This window comes from Oryzias latipes, chromosome 2, assembly GCF_002234675.1.
Source record: "Oryzias latipes chromosome 2, ASM223467v1".
Classification (NCBI taxonomy): Eukaryota; Metazoa; Chordata; class Actinopteri; order Beloniformes; family Adrianichthyidae; genus Oryzias; species Oryzias latipes.
The window spans coordinates 4510135-4535371 of NC_019860.2; the positions used below are offsets into that span (position 1 = coordinate 4510135).

Below are 25237 nucleotides of genomic sequence, written 5' to 3' on the forward strand. Positions count from 1 at the left end.
CGGGTAGGTTTGCCCCTTGCTCCCACCCCTTTATCGCGATATTTTTGTGATGATTGACAGTTGATGTTGGAGCAAAAACAAAAATATATTTCACACACCAGGTGATCTGCGCAGCGTTGAGTTCACCTGGGTGATCTCAAACACGCTTATTGCGCATCTTGGCTGCACCTATTTGGTGTCACAAAGATAAATTTCCATCCGTTTTCTTTACTTATTTGTACTGTCATGACAGCGATGGTGCTGTCAGTTTACCTGTTGTTGCATCTTCAAAAGTGAAGAATAAAATGTGACACTGAATTAGAAACAGCACATTGTAATTTCTGCATCTATTATTAAAGTATTTACTAGTAATACAGTGGAAATTAGTAGATTTGGTTAGCATGTTGATTTACGGTATGCGCCCCTAAATTTTCTGGTTGTGCCCCTAAAATTTTCAGTTAGGGGCCACAGTGCTCCTAGTGAAAAACGTTAGTCTGGAGCCCTGCCCCTTTGTGGTAGTTTCCCCTAGACTTGAGAAGGTGTTGGCTGTAACGCTGACATTTTAGATTTATTTTTTATTTCTTTAAACTGCCACTTAGTTAAGCTCATGAGCGCAATCTTGTAGGGCAGGTGTGTCAAACTTATACATGTCACTAAACGTAATGAAAAATACATTTACCCACTCCTTAATGTTAAATAATTCATTGTTTATTTATGATAACATTTTTAAAGTGACAATTACAGTTGCATAGCAAACACAAGTTTGCTTGTTATTCTAACATAAATCATTTTACATTTGATTCTGTCAGGTTAGGTTATATAGACAGTGTTTAAGTCCTAATGGATAGTTGCCCAATCCAATATTTGAAGTCTGATTCCCCCTAAATATGAATAAATACACACCTTTATATTTTTTTTTAGAAATTAAAAACTTTTATGCTCTCGCGGGCCACAAAACATGACACGGAGGGCCACATTTGGCCCGCGGGCCTTGAGTTTGACACATGTTGTAGGGGGTGCACGAGCGCCCCAGAAAAAAGGAAATCCCCTTACCCCCCAGTTTTCTTAGACTTAAACCACCCATTTCCACGTAAAGTTAAACTAAATTTGGGGCATTAAATTAGGGCACCCTTACTATTGTGTCAAATTGCTGCTATAATGTCAATATTGTTCGCTCTCTGTGTAGAACACACTAGAGGAGCACAACTCACAACTGCAGAGGTCCTGCACAGCTAGAGAGGCGGGGGAGGGACTTAGACTCAGCACTTATGATTCCACACCAAACTTACTGCTGCTTCATAATAAATTAATACATAAACAGATAGTTTTAATACTTTATTGGGTTTACTTGATTTTTTTGGAAAGTGAAAGAAAAAAAATTGGAGTCTGCATCAAAGTGAATTTTTTTCCATTATCTCCCTGGTCTTGAGTCTGGGCGTTTGACAGACAGAAAAGTCAATTCAAGGTTGTGGAAATTGGTCAAAAGATCAAAGGAAACATCAGCATCCAGTTTAGAAACAAAAGAAGGAAAGAGGAAGAAAAACCCTCCAAAGATAAAGGAATATAGACAGTGTCTTAAAAATTAACACTTGGTAGGTCCCAAATAAGACCAAATTTACTGTTTGAGGAGTAAAATTAGGAGCAACATTTGCCACATGGCTAATGAAGGTTTGCACTTAATTAGAATAGTCTTGTTAATAAGTGTATTGCTTGATTTCATCTAAGCTCTTTGCCGTGCTCATATATAGTCAGTGCCTAGATGCAATGTAGACAATGGTTTGTCTTTTTTTGTTCAGTTTTATATGACACTTAAGCTCAAAAAACAGAAGAATACGTCCTTCAGTTTCCATTGATGTTGATTCATAAAACCAATGGAAATTACCAGAATTTATTAATTCATAATTCGTGTCAGGGTTGTATTCATTTCAAGGAAAAAAAGAACAAATTTTAACAAAAGCCAGCCTTCAAAAAGAAAACAGAAACTAATGCGTGTTAAGTGTGAAATAACTTACATACTGTGTCTTAATTGTGAATTCAACTATACATATATATTTTACTTATATTATTAATAAAGTGAAGGACACAATGTATTTGGTTCTTGTGTTTGGGAGGTGTGACAGCAATAAGTACTTGATCTGTTGTCTGTTTGTATCTTTCAGATTTGAAAAAAAAATGGGTTTGAGTGACAATCTCTTCTCCCAATGAGCTTCTTTTATCCTACAGGGTAATAAGAAAAGGGTCCATTCATGCCACGCTGTTACTCTGACCTCGCCCACCTGAATAAATACTGCCATTTTTTCTTTACAACATAACTTTCTAGTTTAACACACCGTACACTAGTTTCCACGTTGTAATAATCCCCTATTTGAAAGTGTTGCTGGTGAGATGACAAGTGGAGCAAAATGAGCGAGTGTCTGTGCATTGAACATTGCGAATGCGTGTATGAGTGGGAAAAGAGCAAATGTGATCCGTGAGCTATTTCACAACTTCCTGACTGTCAAAATATTCTTTTGGTCATGTTCTTGGTGTCGCAGCGCCTGACATTTAGGAAGTTATAAGTTCCTGTTGTTGAATAAAAAACAATCATGGTCAGATTAAACCCAGAGTTGCTTTCTGTTCTGACAAATGTTAATATGAAATATGAACAAGTTTTAAAATTAATACTACAGTTGATCGCCTGTCTATTAACTGGGGTGAAACAAATGAGGAATGACGCCGTCAAAATAGATATTACTATAATTAGCAAACTAAGGAAAAAGTAAAAACATTTAATTTTACGGGCATAAAAAATACCATGACAGAATAAACTTACAGTACAGACCAAGAGTTTGGATACACTTTCCCATTCATTTGAATGAGAAGGTGTGTCCAAACTTTTGGTCTGTACGTATATGAAGTTACTCAGGCCCTGTCTCATAATGCAACAAAAGATGAATACGCAAAAAGCATACAATTATTTTGTTTGTTAATGGACCCCGAAAGTGATTCAGTGAGTTCAGAAAATGAAGGGATGTGTTTGTTAAGAATACATGTTAAACTGAAGTAGTTTCAAGTGGCTTAGATTTTTCTTGATCCTTAACAAAACAAAACGTTTCTTCAAAAGTATAAATTCTTGTGTTTGTGTCCCTGCAGTTGTCCCTCAGCACTGGGTGACTGAAGAGGAAGATCTATGCTACCAGCAAAGGAACTTCCAAGTGGAACGGGAGGATCCAGAACCTCTAAATTATAAAGAGGAGCAGGAAGAAGAGATCTGCATCAGTCATGATGAAGATCAGCTTGATCTGAAGCAGGAGACTGATACTTTGATGGAGATTCCTACTATTGAGGAAGATGAGAACAGTGAAGCAGATCTAAACAATCAGCAGAGCTTTAATGTAACTGATAGTCAGGATGAAGAAGGAAACCAACATGAAGAATCATCATCAACTACAGATGAAGAGACAGACCCACAGAACAGAGATCAGAGGAAGAGAAGAGACAGAAGTCATGTCCAAAGTGTGGACAGCTCTCACATTTCACCAAGTGAGTCTGTTAGAAAAAAAAACAGAAAGGCATCTTGGGTAAAGACACACAAACAATCTCCAAAAGGAAAAAAATCAACCTATAAAAGGTTTGGTAAAAGAAAAGGAATTGCAAACAATGTGTTAATCTGTGTAAGAACTGAGAACTCAGAAAGATCTTATGTCTGTCAAGAATGCTGTAAAAGGTTTAATTACTTGTCTCAAATCAGAATTCACATGAGAACTCACACAGGAGAGAAGCCTTTTTTGTGTAAAGAATGTGATTCAGGTTTTAGTCAAGAAGCTCACCTCGTAAGACACATTAAAACTCACACAGGAGAAAAGCCTTTTCCTTGCAAAGAATGTGATAAAAGTTTTAGTGAAACATCAAGTCTCCGAGCACACATGAGAACTCACACAGGAGAAAGGCCTTTTTCTTGTAAAGAATGTGATGCAAGTTTTAGTCAGCTATCTAGTCTCAAAAGGCACGTGAGAACTCACACAGGAGAAAAGCCTTTTTTGTGTAAAGAATGTGATGCAAGTTTTAGTCAAATATCAAATCTCATAAGACATACAAGAAGTCATACAGGAGAAAAGCCTTTCCCTTGTAAAGAATGTGATAAAAGTTTTAGTGAAACATCCAGTCTCAAAACACACATGAGAACTCACACAGGAGAGAAGCCTTTTTCTTGTAAAGAATGTGATGCAAGTTTTCGTCAACTATCTCATCTAAAAAAACACGACAACTCACACAGGAGAAAAGACTATTTCTAATCAATAAAGAATTGAGTGAAAATTCTCAACTACAGAAGCAGAAGAAAATTATGGGGTCAAATCAGAATTGGCTTAAAACGAACAAAATAACGGATCGAAAATTTGAGAAATGGATCATTAAAAAGAAATTAAACCAGATTTAAACTCAAAATTCCACTTTGCAAATTTAAAGAATTCATGTTACTGTGTTTTGTCAACCATCAAAATCTCCTGACATGAGCCCAGTAGAAAATAAAAAATCAAGAAGATGAGACACAATGTGCAAAAGTCATCTGTTACACTGTGAGTTATTGAAGAGTTGAATTGTGTTGGGTAAGAATGATTTCCTGTATCGGGCAGTTTTGGAGCGAAGCTGTCTCAGCTTCCTGGAAAAGGAGCTCTGTTGTTTGTCCAAAACAGTGTGGAGAGGGTGGTCTGGGTTGTCCATGATGGATAAGATCTTGTTCAGTGACCTCCTCTCCATCACTGCTTCAAACGTTTCCAGTTTGCAGCCAATGACAGCCAATTTCTAATGTCTAAATATATCTTTTTTTTTTAAAGTTAATAAAATAGTTTTTTCCCCTAAATAGAATGTTTAGTGTTGTTGATTTACCCCTTTTAAGTTAAATCCATTGTTACTCATTTGATGCTTTTATATTTGTATATTTGTATGTAAACATTTTTCACGTATGCCAATACAGTAAAAAAGGAAAGACTTTTATTTTGAAGTCTCATTCTGTATTAATGCAGGTCGCACTTTTCCTCTACCTCCCTCTGGACATGGTTTTAGTTTGGGAGAAGATGACCTTGAGATGAAGGAAGATGGTTAGAACAGAGCAGGAACGTCAGATGATTCGTCAGAGGACCATCCCATAATATCAGGCTTGAATTAGTAACCTTGGTGATGGAAATCTTTGGATGTGAAGTGTTGGACAAAGTTCCTGCAGATGACGCTTCTGGAGCTGACACAATTTTGAAAAAGAAGACAACAACAGTAGAAAGTGGAGTTCTCATGTTTTTGTTCCCGTTTTCCTCAGTGTTTCACAGCCGACCAATCAGAGAAGAGCAGGAAGGATGTCTGATAGAGTCGGAAGAGGAAGTCTTCCTGATTGGAGCTTCTCTGTGGATGAAATGAGAAAACCTCTTTTTCTTCTGGTCTCTTCAGACTCTCCTTTTGGTCGGGCTTCTGCTTTGGACCAATCAGCTTCAGCCTTTCTCCTAAATGGTTCTCAAGTATTTAATTACATGACCTCTGACTAGGTGGCTCCTCTTCCTCACACTGAGCTGCTGTTTGTGAGGAAGATGCAGAGAAGATGAAGCTTCATGTTGATCTTTCCTCTTTAGTCTCCATATCTCAGCTCGGTTCTGGATCCAAACGGGTTCTGGGTTTTAACTATTCTCTAAATTTTCTGAACTGAAACAAAGTAAATGGCGTATACTTATATAGCGCTTTTCTACCTTCTTCGAAGGCCCAAAGCGCTTTACAGTCACAGTCCCATTTACACACACATTCACACACTGGTGGCGGCTCTGCTGCCGAACACTGGGGCCAACCTTCCACCAGAGGCAAGGTGGGGTTCAGTGTCTTGCCCATGGACACTTTGACACATGGGCGTGCAAGGCGGGAATTGAACCTGGAATATTACGATTGAGGGTCAACCGCCCTACTGCTGCTCCACAGCCGCCTCTAAACTGAAACAAGGTAATTTCACAAAAATTTTGATCAAATCAGTTCATCTGAATTGAAAGTGAAGATGATCTGAGGGTTTGATCAGTAGTCAACTCTGATTTCTGAACAAAGCAGATCTGATGGAAGGGGGCGGGGCTTCAGAGTGAATGACAGAAAAATAGTTTGGCCCAAAATAGACAAAACTTCCCCAAATCTTGAAATAAAATGTAACACAAAATCTAAAAAGACTTTGTTGTCCAGGACCAAAGGTGCTGAAGTAATAAACAATTTTCCTTCTTTCATTATTAGAATGTGTGTTTCAAGAAAAAGTCCAAAACAAGAGAAAACTGAATCTGAGGTTTTCAGACCAGAACTGGCGAGGGTCTCATGTTCACGTATTATGAGCAGCCATTTTTTTACCTTCAAGAATGGCAACACTCCTCTGAAGCCCGTTCTTTTCTCTTCTTTCCTCACCTGATCCACCAGGGCCCACAGCTGGTTCCTGCCCTGCTCTGTGGCCAAAGCCTGTGATCGATGTCCACAGCTATGGGAAGCTTGTCCGCCATGTCTGGGGAGACTTCACTGAAGAGGTCCATGATCCACGATGATTGACTTTGTCTATCAAGGTCTTTGAAAGCATCATTTCCTCCTCCTCCTCCTTCTTCTTGAGGGTCTCTGTGAGTGAGGAGTAACCCCCCAAAAGGGAGGACTGTTCTTGCTGCCGTTCACTGCTGCCGTTCTCCTTCCAGGTTCTTGTGGTTCTCCATCAGAGCTGGTCTCCAGGGGACTGTTGGCTCCCTCTGTGGTGTCAGTCAGTCAGGAGGTGGGAGGGAGGGAGGAGTCTTTGTCCTTCTGGACATGTTCTTGGATTGGGAGCAGATCAGCTTGGAGTCCAGAGGACTTCAAATGGACACGCCATGCTGCTTCACCTCTCTGTAAACAAACTAACCTTCAACTAAACCTGCTCCCGACCAGGTTATGTTCAGAGCATGAGTTGCTATGGCAACTTGACATACCCTGAAACATACCTCCATTTCTGGAACCGAAAACTGAGGTTATCAACTTCCTTAGCCTCAAACTTACCGTGGTAACTAGCATTACCTGCTTTCTGAAATACCCCCATGCAATGCAGACTAGACAAAAACACATCAGTCTAATGACGTATTTTGTATGTTTTCATCTTCCCTTACTGAATAATAAAAAAAGCCTTTTTGCTTTGAGGACAGAGAGAGCGGACAGCCACAAAGCCTAACAGGTGGTGTTTCTCCACCTCTCCCCTTTTGCAAAATTTTTGAACATCAATGCAGACTTGTGTGTGTCTTTTCGTTTCCCAAACTGCACATTTTATTTTTGGATGTCCTGAACCATCGGAATCTGTGAAGACTGGACGAGACGGCAACACCTTTTTGTGATTTCGGATTGTTGAAGTGTTGTGTCATTGGTTCCAATGTGAACTACAATCCGAATGACACTGGTTTGATGGGAGAGCAGAACCTCAGGATGCCTTTGGAGAAAATGCTTCACCTTGGCCCCAGGGAAGCATCTGGTAATGGCGTTGATGTACCTTATATTCTTGGTTATAGAGTCACCAACAATCATGGTGGTTGGGGGGAATAGTGGTTGGGGGTGAGAGGGTCGAGCATCAGCTGGAGCAGTCACTCCCTCCTGCTCCTTTGCTTTTGCTCCTGGGGCTGGAGGGACAGTTTCAGGCTGAACTAATGGTGGCTGGTCCTTGAGGCCAACAGACCGCCTGGCCACCGCATCCTGATGTAGCTTGATCCTCCGGTGGGCAGGGGCAGTGTCACCACTTGCTGTCTGGGATGTGTTTGTGGATTGTTCCATCATCCTGGACCTGGAGGAGGAGGATGGAGCAGCTGTCTTTGGGCCCCCAATGTCATTGCTCCCTGCACCATTACGGGGGCCCCAACGTCAGTACCGATGTAGTGCAAGATGGACCATGCTGCACGCCAAGCCCCCCAGGAGCATACACCACCTCGTCTTCCGCCAGAACACCAAACTGGTTGGACAGTGCAAGATGGGGAGGTTATGTTTGCCTCATCTGTGCTCTCCTTGTGCCCCAAACAACCACTTTAGTTCGGGATGGACTGAAGTGGTTTCTTTGGGGGTTCTTTGGCGTGGAGCAGAAAAAAGGCTGAGGACATTGTGCAGAGTAAATGGGGACAGTGTCCTGGGCAGCTGACAGTTCAAGGATTACTCTCAATTGTTTGGAAGCTACTCCAAAAGGGCTTGCTAGGAGTGTTTCCTTTTATTTTAGCTGTGTTGTTAGTTTATTAATTTTTTCCTTTAGATCTGCAATAGTTTGGTTTCTTTGGTCACAGGAGCAACAAGATAAATTAACTCGGCTATACACAGTAAAACAGCTAAACAACTAAACACATTTGGTCAAAATCCCACACTTAAACCCCAATCCGTCCAGACAGGCAAAGGGAATGGTATCCCACAATTCCTCGCGCTGCCTATCAAACAGCAGCACCACAGTTACACCTATTCTGATAACTATGTGTTATTTTTAAGTTGACTGAACTCAAAAAATGATTTATCTTAACTGAAGCAAATAATTAAGTTAGATCAAAGTAAAAAAGTTTATCTTTCCAACATCCATATGTGGTCTTATCACCCTCTCATGGTGGAAAAAGTATAATCTGAGCTTCTTCATCCACTGAATTATCTTCAAATGGTCATGCTCCTTCACCTCTCTGAAACAACTAGGCAAGGCAAGACAGGTTTATTTGTATACCACAATTTGTACAGAAAGTAATTCAAAGTGCTTCACAAAACAGGAAAATGCATTAAAATCACAATACAAAACAGTGCCAAGATTAAAAACATACATAATCATTATAAAATCTACTTTAAAAGAAGAAAAGGTAAGAGAAAGGGAAATGAAATTCAGTTATGTACACAACTAAACTGGAATGTTTTGAGTCTAGATTTCAACCCTAGCTAAGTAAAGGCCTTTCTCACAACCTCAGGGAGACTGTTCCAGCTTTTAGCTGCATAAGACTGAAATGCTGATTCCCCTTGTTTAGTCCTTACTCTGGGCAGCTGCAGGAGGCCGGTCCCTGAGGTCCTCAGAGTCCGAGATGGTTCATATGGCACGAGAGATGTCAGAGATGTACTTTGGTGCAAGGCCATGGAGAGACTTGTAAACAGGCAGAGCTTCTTTAAAGTCTATTCTTTGAGCTACAGGAAGCCAGTGCAGAGACCTGAGCACAGGACTGATGTGATGGTATTTCCTGGTTCAACTAAATCTGCTCCAGAGCAGTTTATGTTCAGAGCATGAGTTGCCACGGCAACTTGACATACCCTGAAACATACCTCGGTTTTTGGAACCGAAAGCTGAGGTTATCCACTTCCTTAGCCTCAAACTTACCGTGGTAACTAGCATAACCTGTACTTTATGTACTTGCCGTGCACGCGTGTTAATCCAGGGTTACCAAGTTGAGCGTAATTATGCTAACTCATATCCGGTCTTGTGGAACCGACATACCCAGTGTAAGCAAGTTCAAGCGGATTTCAGCCAGAGTTCAGGCTTAAAGTCAGGATAGTTTAAACATGCTTTCTGGAATACCCCCCTGGTTAAATTTACTGGGCTAAACCGACACAAAATAAATCAATAAACATCTGAAATACATATAGAATGACCACGATCTTAACAGAAACAAAACCATGGTGAACAGCTATAAAGCTAGTAGCACAAAATAAAGTCTTACTCAGAGGCCTGGTAGCCCAGTGTCCCCCCTGAGACTGGAAGGTTATGAGTTCAAATCCATAGTCAAGTCATACCAAAGAAGCCAAACTCCCATAGACTTCTATAGAGAAATAAACAGCTGTTAGTCATTCTATTGGTAAGAACAACTCTTCTTACTCTGATCCCCTTTTTCCCTATTTTGCTAATCCTAAATTCTTTGCACGATTTTTTTTCTTTATCCCAAATTATTAAATTAAACAAAGTATAATAATTATAATAAATTATAAACTGACCAATCAGATGCCTCGGTAAAATCATTTGGTGACCGCTGATCCCCACCTCAAACATTTGATAAATTCTCCTGAGTCCGCTTTCACTGGAAGCGTGTGGATTTCCAACAAGCTTACTCCTGATTGGCGACAGTAGTTGATGTAGAAATGTTGACTCAGACCGATCTTTGCATACTGTTGTCGTCTGGCCCATCCATTCCTAACAGAAAAAATGCAGCTGACTTGACTTCATTTCACTGGAGCTGGAAGTAAGACGTTTTCTATGGGTGACATCACACAGACTCAGTCCAGTTTTCCTATACAGTCAATAGGTTCTCCTTTGGGTTGTCTCTTTGTCTGCACCTGAGCAGACTTCCTTCCCTCTAGAGGTCACAACTGGACAAAAACGACAGATGGCAGAACAAAAATCACTAGAAAAGCAACAAACAAATCTCTATGCAGAATACAGAAATGTGTGGTTTCAGTGAGTGGACAGCATCTTCACACTGCTACTTCCAATGGTTTCTGTTTGGAACAGCTGGATGTTGCTTCATGAAGATATACAAGAAAATCTGCTCTGCTGCAGAAAGTGGTGCTATGTAAAGAGTTGGAGATGTTTCAGAGCTGAAACAGGTAGATGTAAGAAATACGTAAAATAGTCAATATTACTGATGAACCAATCAAATGATTGGATGGAGCTTGGTGATCTCACCTCAGTCCCGAGTTCAGCAGTGAGAACTGGACCCGAGGAGTCCAGCTCTGGAACAAGTAGAGAACCAAAAACAGCAGAAACTCACACTGAGGGAAAGACTCCACACTTCTGACTGATGTTCAAGTCCACTTTATTCTTTACAGTAAAGATTGGGACAAAACACAGAACTAAAAAGAACAGAGGAACAGTTCTAATGTCTACTAGAAAACAGGAATCGCATGACATGTAGCCGAGTAGGTACACATTAAATTTTTACTAAATCTTTTCTTTATAAAACTGTTATATGTTAAAATGACTAAACAAAATATAAACTGGAGTTACTTTATATTTAAAACGATATTGAAATGCTCACAAATTACATAGTATTAGATTTAGAGACATTTGAAAATGATTCTAGTGTTGTCATGGTAACACACAGACTTAGACATCATTGTTTTAGCTTATACCGGGGGTCGGCAACCCACGGCTCAGGAGCGGCATGCGGCTCTTTAGCGCTGCCCTAGTGGCTCCCTGGAGCATGTTCAAACTGTTTAAAAAATGTAGAAAGATGCAATCCAACGCACAAACATTCTTAAAGTTTTCCAATGCTGTAAGATTGTGTAGAATAAATATTGTAACACCCAGCAAGTACGTCACTTTCAGCGAAAAATTCGGGAGCCAAGCTGTCGACAAGTTGAGCTGTCAATCAACTGGCTGCGCTGGAAAACTATCCGTGACCCATACACCACACCACTCCACTCACTTCAGAGAGGAGGAGGCAGAAAGAGAAGCTAAGAGCGCAGTCTCCTTTCCAGCATACCAAGCACATTTCTTTTGAACACACACCACATTGAACATTGCACAAAGGTCATCAACCTCTCCCCCTTCCATTCTCATGGTGCAACATAAAGAAACAAACATAACAGGAAGAATAAACTAAGGTGGAACAACAAAACTCCCATATGAAAAGAAACGTGGGCAAACAGAAACGCTCCTGCTGAGCCCTAATAATAATATCAGGAGACCGCATCCCACAATCCCCTGCTGCTAACAGACCTAAAATGCACATGAACGCCACTACTCTGTCAACGAAGATTTGCGTCATAGCCTGCGACACACGTTTCTACCAGCAGGGCTTTTTTTTTTTAAACTTTTAGCGGACGGCTAGGCAGGTGACTGATGTAAATCGAACCACTGTCAGTTCTGTGCATTGCTTGGTGAAGTTGAAAGCGTATGTTCCGATCTCCTGCTACACAACACAGTTCGATGGCTGTCCAGGGGTGACGTTTTGCGTCACTTTTTCGTCTGTTTGGAACACGTGAAAACATTCCTGAAAAGCAAAGACCTGAAGTTGAACTACCCGCAACTGGAAGATACTGAGTTGCTCGAAAAGCTGAACTTTTTGGTGGATATGACTGTGACAAGCCACCTAAACGACTCCTGGTGCCACAAATGCTTGAAGCTGACTGTCTTTGCAGAGATGTACAGCAAAAGAAGAGGATGCTGCTGTGCTTTACCCTTGCACTGACTTGCTTGGCATTTGCACAGAAATCAAACTTAACTGTATTCATTTGATTTTATATACTTTACCTTTTCAAAAGGCTGTTTTCTTTTTCATAAACGCAGGCTGTGTTTTATGGCACTCTGTTAGTTCCCAGAGAGGGGCACGTCACGCACGTTCCATTTTATTGTTTTTTGTTCAAATCCTCAAAATAAAAGTGACATTAAAAATCGGATTTTTTATTACATTTCTTTAATTTATCAAAGCAATGAAACATAATTCATTGATATGAATGAAGTTAAACTTGCACAACAGACCAGTCACGTGACGCGTCGTTCTCCGCAGAATGCACTGCAGGGCAAATAAACATTTAATCGATAATAATGCCCATTATGTATTTGTAGGAACTTAGTAATTTTGATAGTAGGCTAATATAGCTAATATAGATACATATTGCATGTGTTGCCTTCATTATAAGGCTTAAATATGGCTTTTAATATTTTGCGGCTCCACACATATTTGTTTTTTTCGTCCTATTTGGCTCTTTCAACATTTTGGGTTGCCGACCCCTGGCTTATACCATGGTCCGGGTAAATACTTGATGAGCGTTGATTAAAAATTGATTATCTACAGCAGTGCTTCTCAATTATTTTTTGCCAGGCCCCCCCTAGGAAAAAGAAAATGTTTCGCGCCCCCCCCAACCCCCTTTAACCTGTTGTGACGATCAGCATATGTATCACTTTTCTTTGCCGTTGCAGTCGAAGTCAGAGCTGGCTCCACTGCCGCGTTATGTTATTGTGACAATGTGATGCACCACGTAACAAACAGTCCACTTTTTGTGAAAAAAATAACAAATACAAACAAGAATAAAGTACTAAAAACTGATTGAATATTTAAAACAAAGAATTTATTTTTAAAGGTATATATAAAAGAATCAATTTCATGAACAAGTTACATATCTTAAAAAGTACCACTCATTTCAGATATAGGATCATAGTGGCGTTTAGAACACCTAAAAAATTATGTCTTCGAAAATTAGAATATTAAATTAGATAAATAAAAAAATAATGTATTTAGCACTCATGTCGGAGTTCAGAAAACTGCTCACTTCTATGTATTCAATAATCACTTGTGCCTCTTTTTAACTAAATCAGTGTGTTGTGGAGGCCATCAGCCTGTGTACATTTAATGAAAGATCAGGCAGGTTTGAAAGCTGACGTTAGGTCATCTTCATTGAGTCTGACGTCTCATCTTCCTCTTATAACAGTTCATAGAGTACTTTACACAAAAAAGTGTATTTTGAGACTAGATACATCACTAAAATCTGTTTAACATTCTTTTCACACAAAAGACTTCTCTCCTGTATGAGTTCTCATGTGCCTCTTGAAACTAAATGTAGTGCTAAAACTTGTATCACATTCTACACACAAAAAAGGCTTCTCTCCTGTGTGAGTTCTCATGTGTGTTTTGAGATTAGACCCACAACGAAAACTTTTATCACATTCTACACACAAAAAAGGCTTCTCTCCTGTGTGAGTTCTCATGTGTGTTTTGAGATTAGCTTTGTAGTTAAAACTTTTATCGCATTCTTTACAAGAAAAAGGCTTTTCTCCTGTATGAGTTCTAACATGCATTTTCAGAGCAGATAGAGAACTAAAACTTTTATTACATTCTTTACAAGAAAAAGGCTTCTCGCCTGTATGAGATCTAACATGCATTTTCAGAGCAGATGGATAACTAAAACTTTTATCGCATTCTTTACAAGAAAAAGGCTTCTCTCCTGTGTGAGTTCTAACGTGCATTTTGAAAGCAGATAGATAACTATAACATTTATTGCATTCTTTACAAGAAAATGGCTTCTCTCCTGAGTGAGTTTTCATGTGTGTTTTGAGATTATAGACAAAACTAAAAGATTTATCACATTCTTCACAAGAAAAAGGCTTCTCTCCTGAGTGGGTTCTCGTGTGCGTTCCGAACTTTGACCCGTTACCACAACTTTTTTTACTTTCTGTACAAACATAAAGTCTGTCATTAGATTCATTTTTCGTGGTGACAAAAAGATTACTAACAATTTTTGAGCTTTCACCAGACTTTACAGAAGAAAGTCTTTTTTTGTTTAAACGTTGTTTCCATTTCTTAACAAAGATCGCCTTCTTGAAGCTTATTCTAACATCAGAGTCACACTGACTTTCTGACATGTGAGAGCTGTCCACACTTTGGACATGACTTCTGTCTCTTCCCTTCTTCTGATGTCTGTTCTGTGGGTCTGTCTCTTCATCTGTAGTTGATGTTGATTCTGTCTCTCCATCTGTAGTTGATGTTGATTCTTCATGTTGGTTTCCTTCTTCATCCTGACTATCAGTTACATTAAAGCTCAGCTGATTGTTTAGATCTGGTTCACTGTTCTCATCTTCCTCATAAGTAGGAATCTCCATCAAGGTATCAGTCTCTTGCTTCAGATCAAGCTGATCTTCATCCTGACTGATGTCGAACCCTTCTTGTCCCTCTGTCATTATAGCTTTTGGTTCTTCCTGTAGTTTTTCTTCTTTAATCTGTGTAGGTTCTTGTTCCTCCTGTTCCTGTTTAATGTGTGCAGGTTCTGGTTCTTCATGTTCATCTTTAATGTATGGAGGTTCTGGTTCTTCATGTTCCACTCTTAAATTCCTCTGCTGATTGGACAGATCCTCTTCACTTGCATAATTCTGAGGGAGGACTGCAGGGACAAAAAGACAAATAAATAAACGACAGAATGTAACATCTTCTCTTTCACACTTAAGACAGTTAGAGGTGATGAACTGTATATAGGGGAAACCAAACAACCTCTACACAAGCGGCTTTACCAACATCACAGAGCCAGCCCAAGTGGACCTGAGTCTGCAGTGCACCTCCACCTGAAGGCCACAAAACACTCGTTCTAGGACAGTGAAGTCCGAATTCTGGCCAGAGAGAAAGGCTGGTTTGAGCGAGGAGTGAAAGAAGCCATCTTTGTCGAGAAGGATAAACTTTCTCTTAATAAGAATGGTGGTTTATTGTTCTATCCATCTACAGCAGTGTTCTGAAACCCAAACAAACCGAACAAGTTCCACCTGGGTCGTTAAAAGCTGAGAGAGATGACCAGTTTGGGAAGGGAGTCACTGGCTCCCCAACCCCCAGCTGAGGACAAAGGACTCTTAACGACCCAAAACCATGTAGGCTAAGTTCAGGTCTAAGTTTCAGGTCTGACTCCTCCCCCATGAGCGCATATATACCAGCTCTTTTACCAGCTAATTCTGAATTGATAAAGCCTCTTGGATAAGAGGTGAAACGTCTTCAAGTCCAGATGAAAGCCCCTAAACCTACTATGATAAAATCTTAGGTTTTCCAAAAAGGTTCCCCACTTATTTATATACTATACCTTTTAATAAAAACATATCAAAATATAGTTGGAGTGGTGGTTTAAAATTCTTCACAGAGCTGAAATTTTTACTAAAAACTAGAATCCAGTGTTCCCTTTCTACGTCTCTGTTCATCTTTTGCTGTCTTTCTAATACTTTTAGTGCGATTATTCTGCTGCTTTTTATTTTCAAATAGTGCATCCTGATTGGCTGGAGATCTTGTCAATCCACCTCCTCTGTGCTTTGTCTCCTGTACACATGCGTGTAGCTCTCATCTCGATCAAAGTTTTTTTTTTTTAAATACTGGACTTATTTTTCTACAAGGGTCGGAACTTTGAGAGTTTAAACAAGAGAAAAAAGTGTGAAAATGTTCATGTCTGTCGGAAAAAAGTGTGTAAAAAATGTAGTGAAGAGTTTTACATCTTCAATCGTACTTTGTGAATTTAATCAAAGGTTATTTTTAGAACGTAACCCCCATCAATAAACAGGTGAAAGTTAATGCAGATACCTGCCCAGCAACAGCAGAAGACGTAATAATTCAACTTTTCATTAGAACTAGATGAGAAACATATGCAGGACACAGCACAACTGCTCAGTTTTATTCATGAATTTAGCACAAACTGTGAGATGTGTGAGGAGCTGCAGCCCTCCAATGTCTCAGAGAGAATATGATGGGAGAAGATAGACTATTTATTGATTATATTTTTAAATGCATTGGTATTATTTTGTCTTTGAAGATCATAGAGAGTTATTTGGTTACTTTTTATTTAATAAATAGTGTTGTTTATTGATAATTATTTATTTAATAGGTCTGGGTATCATGAATAATTTCCAGAATCAATTGCATTAAATTCACCAGAGCCTGAATCCATTTGAATTTATTTGATTTTGAATTTACACGGTTTACACATTCAGACATATTTGTATAGAAATACAATAATAATGCATCCGTTTTGAAGATATTCATATTAATCTGATACAGTTCACATACTGTAAAATGTATTAGTGAAATAAAACCTTTTATGAAACAGTGAAATTTATCCAAAGTCATGAGAAAGGTGCCGTTGGCTCAAAAATGGCCACTAAGTCCACTGTACATTGTTCCGAATCAAAATCAAACTATTAGCTAACCCAGTAAGCACTGCAACGCATATTTTAACACTTTAAATTTTCCAATGCAGAAACCAAATTCTTCAATGGTGAAGTGATCATGCGCAAACAGCATGCGCAGTAACACCCTTTGCGGTACCAACACAGAGTGCAAGCTCAAGCCCAGCCAGAAAAATAGCTCCCAGCACCCGGGGTGCTACTCTTCTGCCAGAATTTTAAAATGAAAAGTTTTGCAATTGAAATTAGTAAAAGAGCCTTAATTTTAAAACGTAAAAATAAAATTTAATTGATTACATAAATTACAAAGTGAGTTAGATATTTTGTATATTGAAAAAGCTAAAGCTGCATTTGTAACATCACGTGTTCACTGGATTGATGACCTCATAAAGACCTCATTTTTTTTAAATCTTGATAAAGAAAGGCAATTAAAAAAGCAAATTAACAAATTATTAGTAAATAATTTTGTTTATAAAGACCGAGGTAAGATTGACAAAGAAATGCACATATTTTATTCCAATCTATATGATGGATTGGATTTTTCTGCGCTTTTCCAGACGCTCAAAGCGCTTACATTGTGTCCATTATTCATTCACTCCTCATTCATACTTGGTGATGGTAAGCTACGGTTGTAGCCACAGCTGCCCTGGGGCAGACTGACAGAGGCATGGCTGCCATTTCGCGCCTACAGCCCCGCTGACCATCACTGTGATCATTCATGCGCATTCACACACCAGTGGAGCCACACTGGAGGCAAGGAGGGTGAAGTGTCTTGCCCAAGGACACAACGACATTTTGGCTGGTGGGAGCGGGGATCGAAACCGCTGACCCTTTGATCATTGGACAACCTGCTCAACCATCTGAGCCACTGTCGCCCCTATACAAGTCTCATCATTCCGAAGCTGACTATGACATTTTATGGAGAACGATTTAGGAATTTGATTTGATTTGATTTGAAATGGTTTATTTCAAGCAATCAAAATAGAAATAATACACAAAAACAATATAATCATCAGTTATACATTCATACAGTAACTAATCAAACTTAGGATAATTAGACATAATTAATAAATATTGCTTGAAAGGGAGTGGAAGGAAGCGAACTTATATAATCCCACCCCGTTATACTATAACCATTTTATTACATGATTTATCAATATCCGGTTCCTAAGTTTTATCAGACAGAATTAACAATCATAAGGTATCAATAAAGCAGATGCCAAAGATGAATTACTTAAGTACTACGTCAAAAATAACTATTTTAGAAATCAACATGGCAAATGCAACATCTGAAATATATGCAAATTATGTTACTTTTAAAAGTCATTCATATGCTTTAAAACATAATACTATATCAGTAAAATAGACACTGTTTCAAGAATTTTCATAGCAAAATTTCATCAAGTATCAAAAGTTAAAAACATGTGCAAAGTTATGCTACATTAGGAAAGATTTTTGAATCAATTTATCAATTTTAGGAGCTAGTGAAGTAATATCAAAAGTCAATCAATTTAACAATTTTCAAAAGTGATTAATCATTTGTTTTACTCTTTTTATATATAAATTTTTTTGTATTTTATTTTATTTTTTTATATAATAAAGTAATGCTGAAGGGGAAAAATAAAAAGGGTCCATAAACTGTCGAATTGTCCAAGGTTGGCATTTCTTCTTTTACTGATAACAGCCGATTTTCTTGGTTTAAACAGTTAATAGTTTCAGGGAGTGGCGGTTCTACCCTGAATTACTCCCCGGGCGAGACCCTCCCCAGGCGCCCCCCCCCCCCCCCCCACCCCCCACCATAGTCACAACAGAACTTTGTTTGTCTTTGTCAACTGACATGTTATATTGTCATTGAAATTAAGAAGTGGATACAAAAGATGTCAGAATTCTGAACAGCATTATAATAGTTATCAGAACACAAAAAATAAAAGACCATAAGCATGGCAAAAATACAGTTAGCTAAGAAATATTAAATCAATATTAAATAAATAATATAAAATAAATATTATTTATTATTTATAATAAATAATATCATGTTTTCCGTCTTCAATCCTTTGATTGGAAAATTTTCAGTTATGACCTGTTGAATTATGTTTTGTCCCCATAGATTTGCAGTAAATGGTAAATATTCATTTTTAAAACTACCTACAGATTTATGGAAATTCTATTGGCTAAAAATATAATCCCACATTTGTAAAACAAATAAAAAATAAACTTCATATGCAGGCTCAAAATTAACCCCTAAATCCCCAGTTAAATGTCAAAAAAACATTGGGAAAACGTTTAGGCTGCCACAAACGATTATTAAATTTAAGACCAATCTCAAATTATTTGCCCCATTAGCATCTTATGGCAGCAGCAGCATGCTGTGTAACCATCACAGCTTTTTTAACATTATGAACTAGTATACAACAGCAAAACCCAACAAAACCTTTGTGTTACAGCAGAGCAGACAGACACATGAATCATAACTAATGTTACAAGCTAAGGCAGAGCAAATTTTTAAGAATAAAATCTAAAAAAAAAAAAAAATGACGCTATTTGCAACATTTGGGCCTACTTCAGTGTTGGTCATCGACCAAAATAAAGTTTTCATCGGCAACGTTGTTGTAGGGCAGGTAGCATTAGAATTTAGAAAAGACATGCATCAAGCTTTGAGGAATTACCCTTTTCTTTATCTCATTTCTCCTCTTCTTCTTTTCTTTTCTTTCTAAATTGGGCACCAGATGGCTTTGACCTTTTTTTCTCCATATTTTAGATGTTTTTGGCGTTTGTTTGGCATAAATGTCCTCACGTCACGAAGACGACATCAAGTCCGTCGACTGAACCAACTGTCATGGGCATTTAACACAAAATTAACCCAAAAAAAGCAGAATATATTTTCTATACCTTTATTAAAGTGTAGGTTATAGAATGTCACCTTATGACTGACTTATAAAAAGGTTTTATGAAGTAGATTCAAACCCCCGCCCTTGTCCCCACCTAGCCACTTAATTTGGAAGCGTCCCACAATTGAACTGATTCCCCGCAGCCCCCCCCCCCCCCCTTTCTTCACACATTTCCAGCAGGAGCGCGTGCAGCTATAGCCAGGGGCGCTGATTCGCTACATGACGGCGCAGTCGCAGTTTTTACTTTTATTTTTTTCATCAAGCCCGCGACCGTCGCCTCCCCTGAAAGATGAGCCCGCCAGGTTTTGCGCATGCGCAAACGCGGTGGTGCTCCGTGCTCCCCCCGCGCCCCCTCCCTTCTTCTTCACACACATTTGTGTCTACTTCTCAAAGACAGGAGAGCGCAGCTGCGGGGCGAGGGCGGCGGCGCGGCCAGGTTCAGGCTGTTACAAACTCACAAACTGTGACATAAGTAAACCAATAGTGGTGCATATAATATTTTACAAGGGCTGAGCCGCCGGTGCCGCCCCCCTTCAGTTTTCCGCCCCAGGCCACCGCCCGGACGGCCCGTGCCTAGAACCGCTACTGGTTTCAGGGCTCCAGACTGCGAGCAATTGGTCGCATTTTGCGACCAAAATTTGAGAGTGCGCGACTGAATTTTACATCCAGTCGCACATGTGCGACCAGTAAATTTGCCTCCCCCACCTTTCGTATTTTTTTATACATTAAACGTGGGAGGGGCACGTCAATGATCAATGAGACGCAAGCGCACACGCACGCAGGCAGACACACACTCGCGCACATATTCATGAAACGCGAGCACGTACACTCTCGCGTGATGCCTGTGTGTGAGGTGGCCACTGCCTGTGAGAAGAATAGGGAAAGCCACTGTGAGTGGCTAAAATGCGTGTAGGGGGAGGGGCCTAGAGATAATCGAGTGCGCGTAAACATCTGTGGGAAGGAAACTGAGACAAATATCATCACAACCTGATATGTGCGTCTGAGGTATGAGCAAGCGAACTATTGATTCATTCTTCCGACCTGCGGCTAGTGTACCAGTGCCAGAGTCAACAGCAGGGGTCTCAAACTCGCGGCCCGCAGGCTATTTGCGGCCCCCAAGATGATATTTTGCGGTCCCTGCCTTAATATGAAGGTTTAATGTTACTGCAGCCCGCCAGTTTGTATGAATGACACTTTTTCATTGTCGTGCGCGGAGCTGACAAAGCAACCAATCACAGTGGGGTATATGACTCTTGGGGGTGTGACAATGACAGGGTTTGAAAGCAGGACACCTGACAGCCCCCTCCCTCCCCTGACCACATTAAGGAGTTCCTTACTTTCCTTTAGAACGTATTTATTCGCTCGTAATTTTCTAAATACATGCAGTCCGTGCTGAACTTTTCTCTGGGCCGCACAGAACCGGAGGGATGTTTAGGTTTTGGTTACGGTTACGGCGGCGCATGAAACGGTTATGTCGTTACGGCAGCACACCGCTCCCGCGGGAGTCGGGTCAGCTGAGGAGCATAAATGTCCCACACCTACATGCGTGACAGCTAACGGGGCTTGAACTTTAAACACGTGCGAGCAAAAACAACATTAGTTTTAGACTCACTGAAAATACGTGGGGAAAATGCAACGATAGACGTGTTTGAGATGAACCGGCGGCTCGCCTGGATCGTTGGGGACACCAGGCGGGGGGGCTGTGAGATGAAAGCGAATCTGCAGCAAGACTGAAGGAGGACAGGAAATTGGAGTTGTCCTTAACATTTTATTTAGTTTTAATATTCCTCTCCCCCTTAGTATGATCTGTGTTATTATATATTTTATGATTATTTTAATGTTTTGTAATGTAGCCTTTTTTAATGAATTGGTATTTTAAATTATTTTAATTAATCTCTCCACTACAAAAACCATCAGGACACATGTCCCATAATGCATTGTTTTGTAGTCTGTAGTTTACAGCTGTGTCCGGGTAGGTTTGCCCCTTGCTCCCACCCCTTTCTCGCGATATTTTTGTGATGATTGACAGTTGATGTTGGAGCAAAAACAAAAATATATGTCACACACCAGGTGATCTGCGCAGCGTTGAGTTCACCTGGGTGATCTCAAACACGCTTATTGTGCATCTTGGCTGCACCTATTTGGTGTCACAAAGATAAATTTCCATCTGTTTTCTTTACTATTTGTACTGTCATGACAGTGATGGTGCTGTCAGTTTACCTTCTTGTTGCATTTTCAAAAGGGCAGAATAAAATGTGTTCTCAATCTGCTTACGCTTCCTGAGAAGCCGTGCATGTTTTGAGATTTCAGCATTCCTTCTGGTCAGATGGTCGTTCAGATAAACAGCAGATCCTCTGAGATTTTTGCGTTGATTCATCAGAGCTAGCTTGTGTTTGAGATTCACAAACCTGATGAGGATCGCTGGTTTATCCGTCTCCTTTCTCCTGGGGAGCAGGTGACAGGTCTCGATGGTATTGAGATCCAGGGAAATCCCTTTAGATGTGAGAAATGAATGTATTTGCTGTTCCAGCGTCGCTGCACCAAACTCTGTATTAGAACTGCTAGCTACGCTAGCGCTAGCATTAGCAGTGCTTGCTCCTGCTGTCAGTTTCGCTCGAGGCTTGATTGGTACTCCAGTGAGAATGACATTATTCATCCTTACTTGCTGTTCCACATCGTCCAGTCTTTTCTCCAGAATCTCGACCCGGTTTTCTCGCTGCTCGTTTTGAGCCCGAAATCTTCGGAACTCTTCCATCATATCCCAGAGCGGTGTTAGCTTAGCCGACACTTGATCCATAAAACTTTTCAGCGTTTCTTGAATAATGTCAAGAGACTTTTTGAGATCTTCATATTCCTGGGGTTTCTTCGGGGGCATGGTCAGCTCTCTTTTTTGGAGAAAAATCAACTTTTTAAGTAATTTGAAGATAGTTGTATTCGCAGAGAGGCACGCCACGCGTCCTGCTGTAACCCGGAACCGGAAATCCGGAATTGAAGAAATGGACGCTGCTGTACTAAAGATGTCCTAGGGAATCTCCTGGCTTGAATGGTTTAACGGCAGAATTTTATAAATTCATTTGGACTGATATTAGACGTTTTTTACATGAAGCTTTTCTAGAATGTATCTCAGCAGGTAGCCTTTCTAACACAATGAGACAAGGGTTAATCATTGTAATCCCCAAACCAAATAAAAACACTTTATATTTGGATAATTGGAGACCAATTACTTTGTTATGCAATGGTTATACATTTTAGCTCACATTTTTGCAGTGTCTAAACAGAGGACTGAAGGATTTAGTGGATGAGAGTCAGTCAGCATTCATTAAAAGGAACAAATATCCATAATCACATCAGGTTGGTAGTAGATTTGTTGGAATATTGTGACTTTGTTGACCCCAAGAGTTTGATATTATTCCTTGATTTTTATAAAATCATTTGACACATTGGAGCGTTCCTTGTTAATTAAAGCCCTGAAATTTTTAGGATCCGGTGAAAAATGTTGTAATTTTATCAGAATGTTCTATATTCATATTAATATTAATAGTACAGTTTACTTAAATCCAAGAACTATCCCTGCTATTCTGTATACATATCCCCTCCTAACATTAAGAAAGTTACCTTAATTATTTTTCAATTCATATGGAAAAACAAGACGTATTATATCAAACGTTTCCAACTAGTCAAAAGTTATGACAATGGTGGCATCAATGCTCTAGATTTTGAAGCTATGGTGGGGACATTCAAAATTATAAAATTTTAAAAGATCTTCTGGTTGATAATAATTCCATGTGGTTTCGTATTCCAAGATCCATCTTCAAGGAGGCATAGATTACCTTTTGAAATGTGATTTTGAAGTCAAAAAGATTCCAATAATTTTGTCCAACTTTCACAAACAAGTTCTTCGGTTTTGAAAAAAGGTTGTTCAATCACAATTTTACCCCTCGTGGATCAACATTATGGAATAACAGAACAGTATTATTTGGTAGAAAATCTATATTTAAACAGGATTGGTTTGACAGGAACATTCTTTTTGTTAAAGATTTAACTGAACTGGACTTATTTTTATAGAAAAAAACCATCTCACCTGCAGCCTTATAGAATTTTAAAAAAGTATGTCGAGCCATCCCTGCTGCTCTGATTCATTTAATAAAGAACACTGTAATAACTCCTCATTGAGCAATTATCTCATTAGCAAAATTACAGATAAATGGATGACATTTCTTAGATCTTAAACTTAATAGCTAAAACTTTTTAAACAACTGTATAAAAGAAAGAATTTATCATGTCCACAATCGAGCTTCTTTTAGATCATTCTCTTTTTCCAACAGCCAATCTCTGTTAGTTAAAGCACACTCAAACTACATTAGATGGCCTCTTCTGCCCCTGTTTATAAATTTTTATTAATAATAAGTAATTAATACTAGGAGTTTAACGATACGCTAAAATCTCATTTCGGTTCGATTCAGAGTTTCATAGGGCTCGGTTCAATACGTTTCGGTTCGGTACTGCTGTTTAACAAATCTCTCTGACATGAACTGCTATGTTATGAGCTATTATATTATGGTTATCTAATGTGTGTGTTTTGCTATGAATAATTAGAATGCAGTACATTTGTCATATTTCCTCGCGAGATAGAAACTTCTGTTGCAGAATCAATGAGAATGTGTGTGTGTGTGTGTGTGCTGTTGAAACCGCACCCGTGTGTGAGTAGAAGGAGCGCGCCACGTGCAGCTCAGAGGCAGTGACAGCGTGTGCTGCCCAAGAGGTGGAGACGCGGTGCAGGGAGTGAAGGAGAAAATGTCTGAACACAGGTATAGCAGAAAAAGTAAATTATCAGCAAAGACGAATGTGTTTTATGAGTTCATTATAGTTCCAATCACGCACCATGTGCAGAACTTAAAAAAAAAAAAAACATTAAAAAAAAGTGCGCTGATGCGGTTATCGTTACACCCCTAGTTCCGCCTCGGCGCAAAGTTAATACATTAAGGGGGGGGTGGGGGGTAAACAAACAAAAAACCGATAAGGTACAAAAGTGAACCGAACTGAAAGTGCCGTACCGAAGCTGTTCGGTCCAACTACGTGTACCGTTACACCCCTAATGAATACTATCCTGCCTTGACTTTCTTCAAAGCAGATTTAGATTTGATGTGGATTCTTGCACTTTTTGTAACTCAAATAAGGAAATGTTGGAACATTTGTTTTTGTTTTTTTAAATGAAATTAAGGATTTTTGGACTCGCATAAGAATTTGGATTACTTTAAACCTGAACATTCCCCCTTTTAGTTTTTCTGATATACTGCTGTTTAAGAAAAATCTTGATGATTCTTTACATATAAAATAATAAAATAAAATAAACGAGTCAGGCATCCCAAAAGGAGACCCACCCCATGCTCCAGGCACCCACCCTACGGGAGGTCTATGAGAACACCCCCACCCAAGTGGAGAAATCCTAAAGGCCCATACACACCGGGACGAATGTCGCGCGCGACATTCGCCGACGTTTAACGCCTCGTGACTAAATAAAGGCCACCAATGAGAGTGTGCACACCGACGCGAAAAACGCCACGCGTCAAAGCGTCATTTTTTAAAAAAACGCCTCGGGTTCGTTTTTTTAGTTTGACGCACCACATCAAAAACTTTACGACCAATGAGAATGGCGCTTTTGCACACGTGTCTGGAGCTTCTGAAGTTACAGTAAAACACAACTTGGGGGCGCTCAAACACAAAACTGCCTTTCTGAGCACACATACCAGCGAAGAAGATAGACGCCGAGTTGCATCTACACTGCCGCAAAGAA

General features: G+C 39.6%; 2 protein-coding genes across 2 annotated transcripts in view; both read right to left on the reverse strand.

Annotated features, from left to right (window-relative positions):
* Positions 1–25237, reverse strand: part of LOC105355226 (NACHT, LRR and PYD domains-containing protein 12-like) — a 354920-nt gene that overhangs the window by 266985 nt on the left and 62698 nt on the right. The window lies entirely within an intron of this gene.
* On the reverse strand, positions 12578–14426 carry LOC105355200 (gastrula zinc finger protein XlCGF17.1-like). Its single transcript, XM_011481531.3, has one exon. It carries the CDS (start codon positions 14270–14272, stop codon positions 13415–13417), a length of 858 nt encoding a protein of 285 aa, XP_011479833.1. The 5' UTR covers positions 14273–14426; the 3' UTR covers positions 12578–13414.

Coding starts and splice junctions, on each gene's coding strand:
- LOC105355200 (XM_011481531.3), bottom strand. CDS start 14,272: ATGTCAGAAAGTCAGTGTGACTCTGATGTTAGAATAAGCTTCAAGAAG.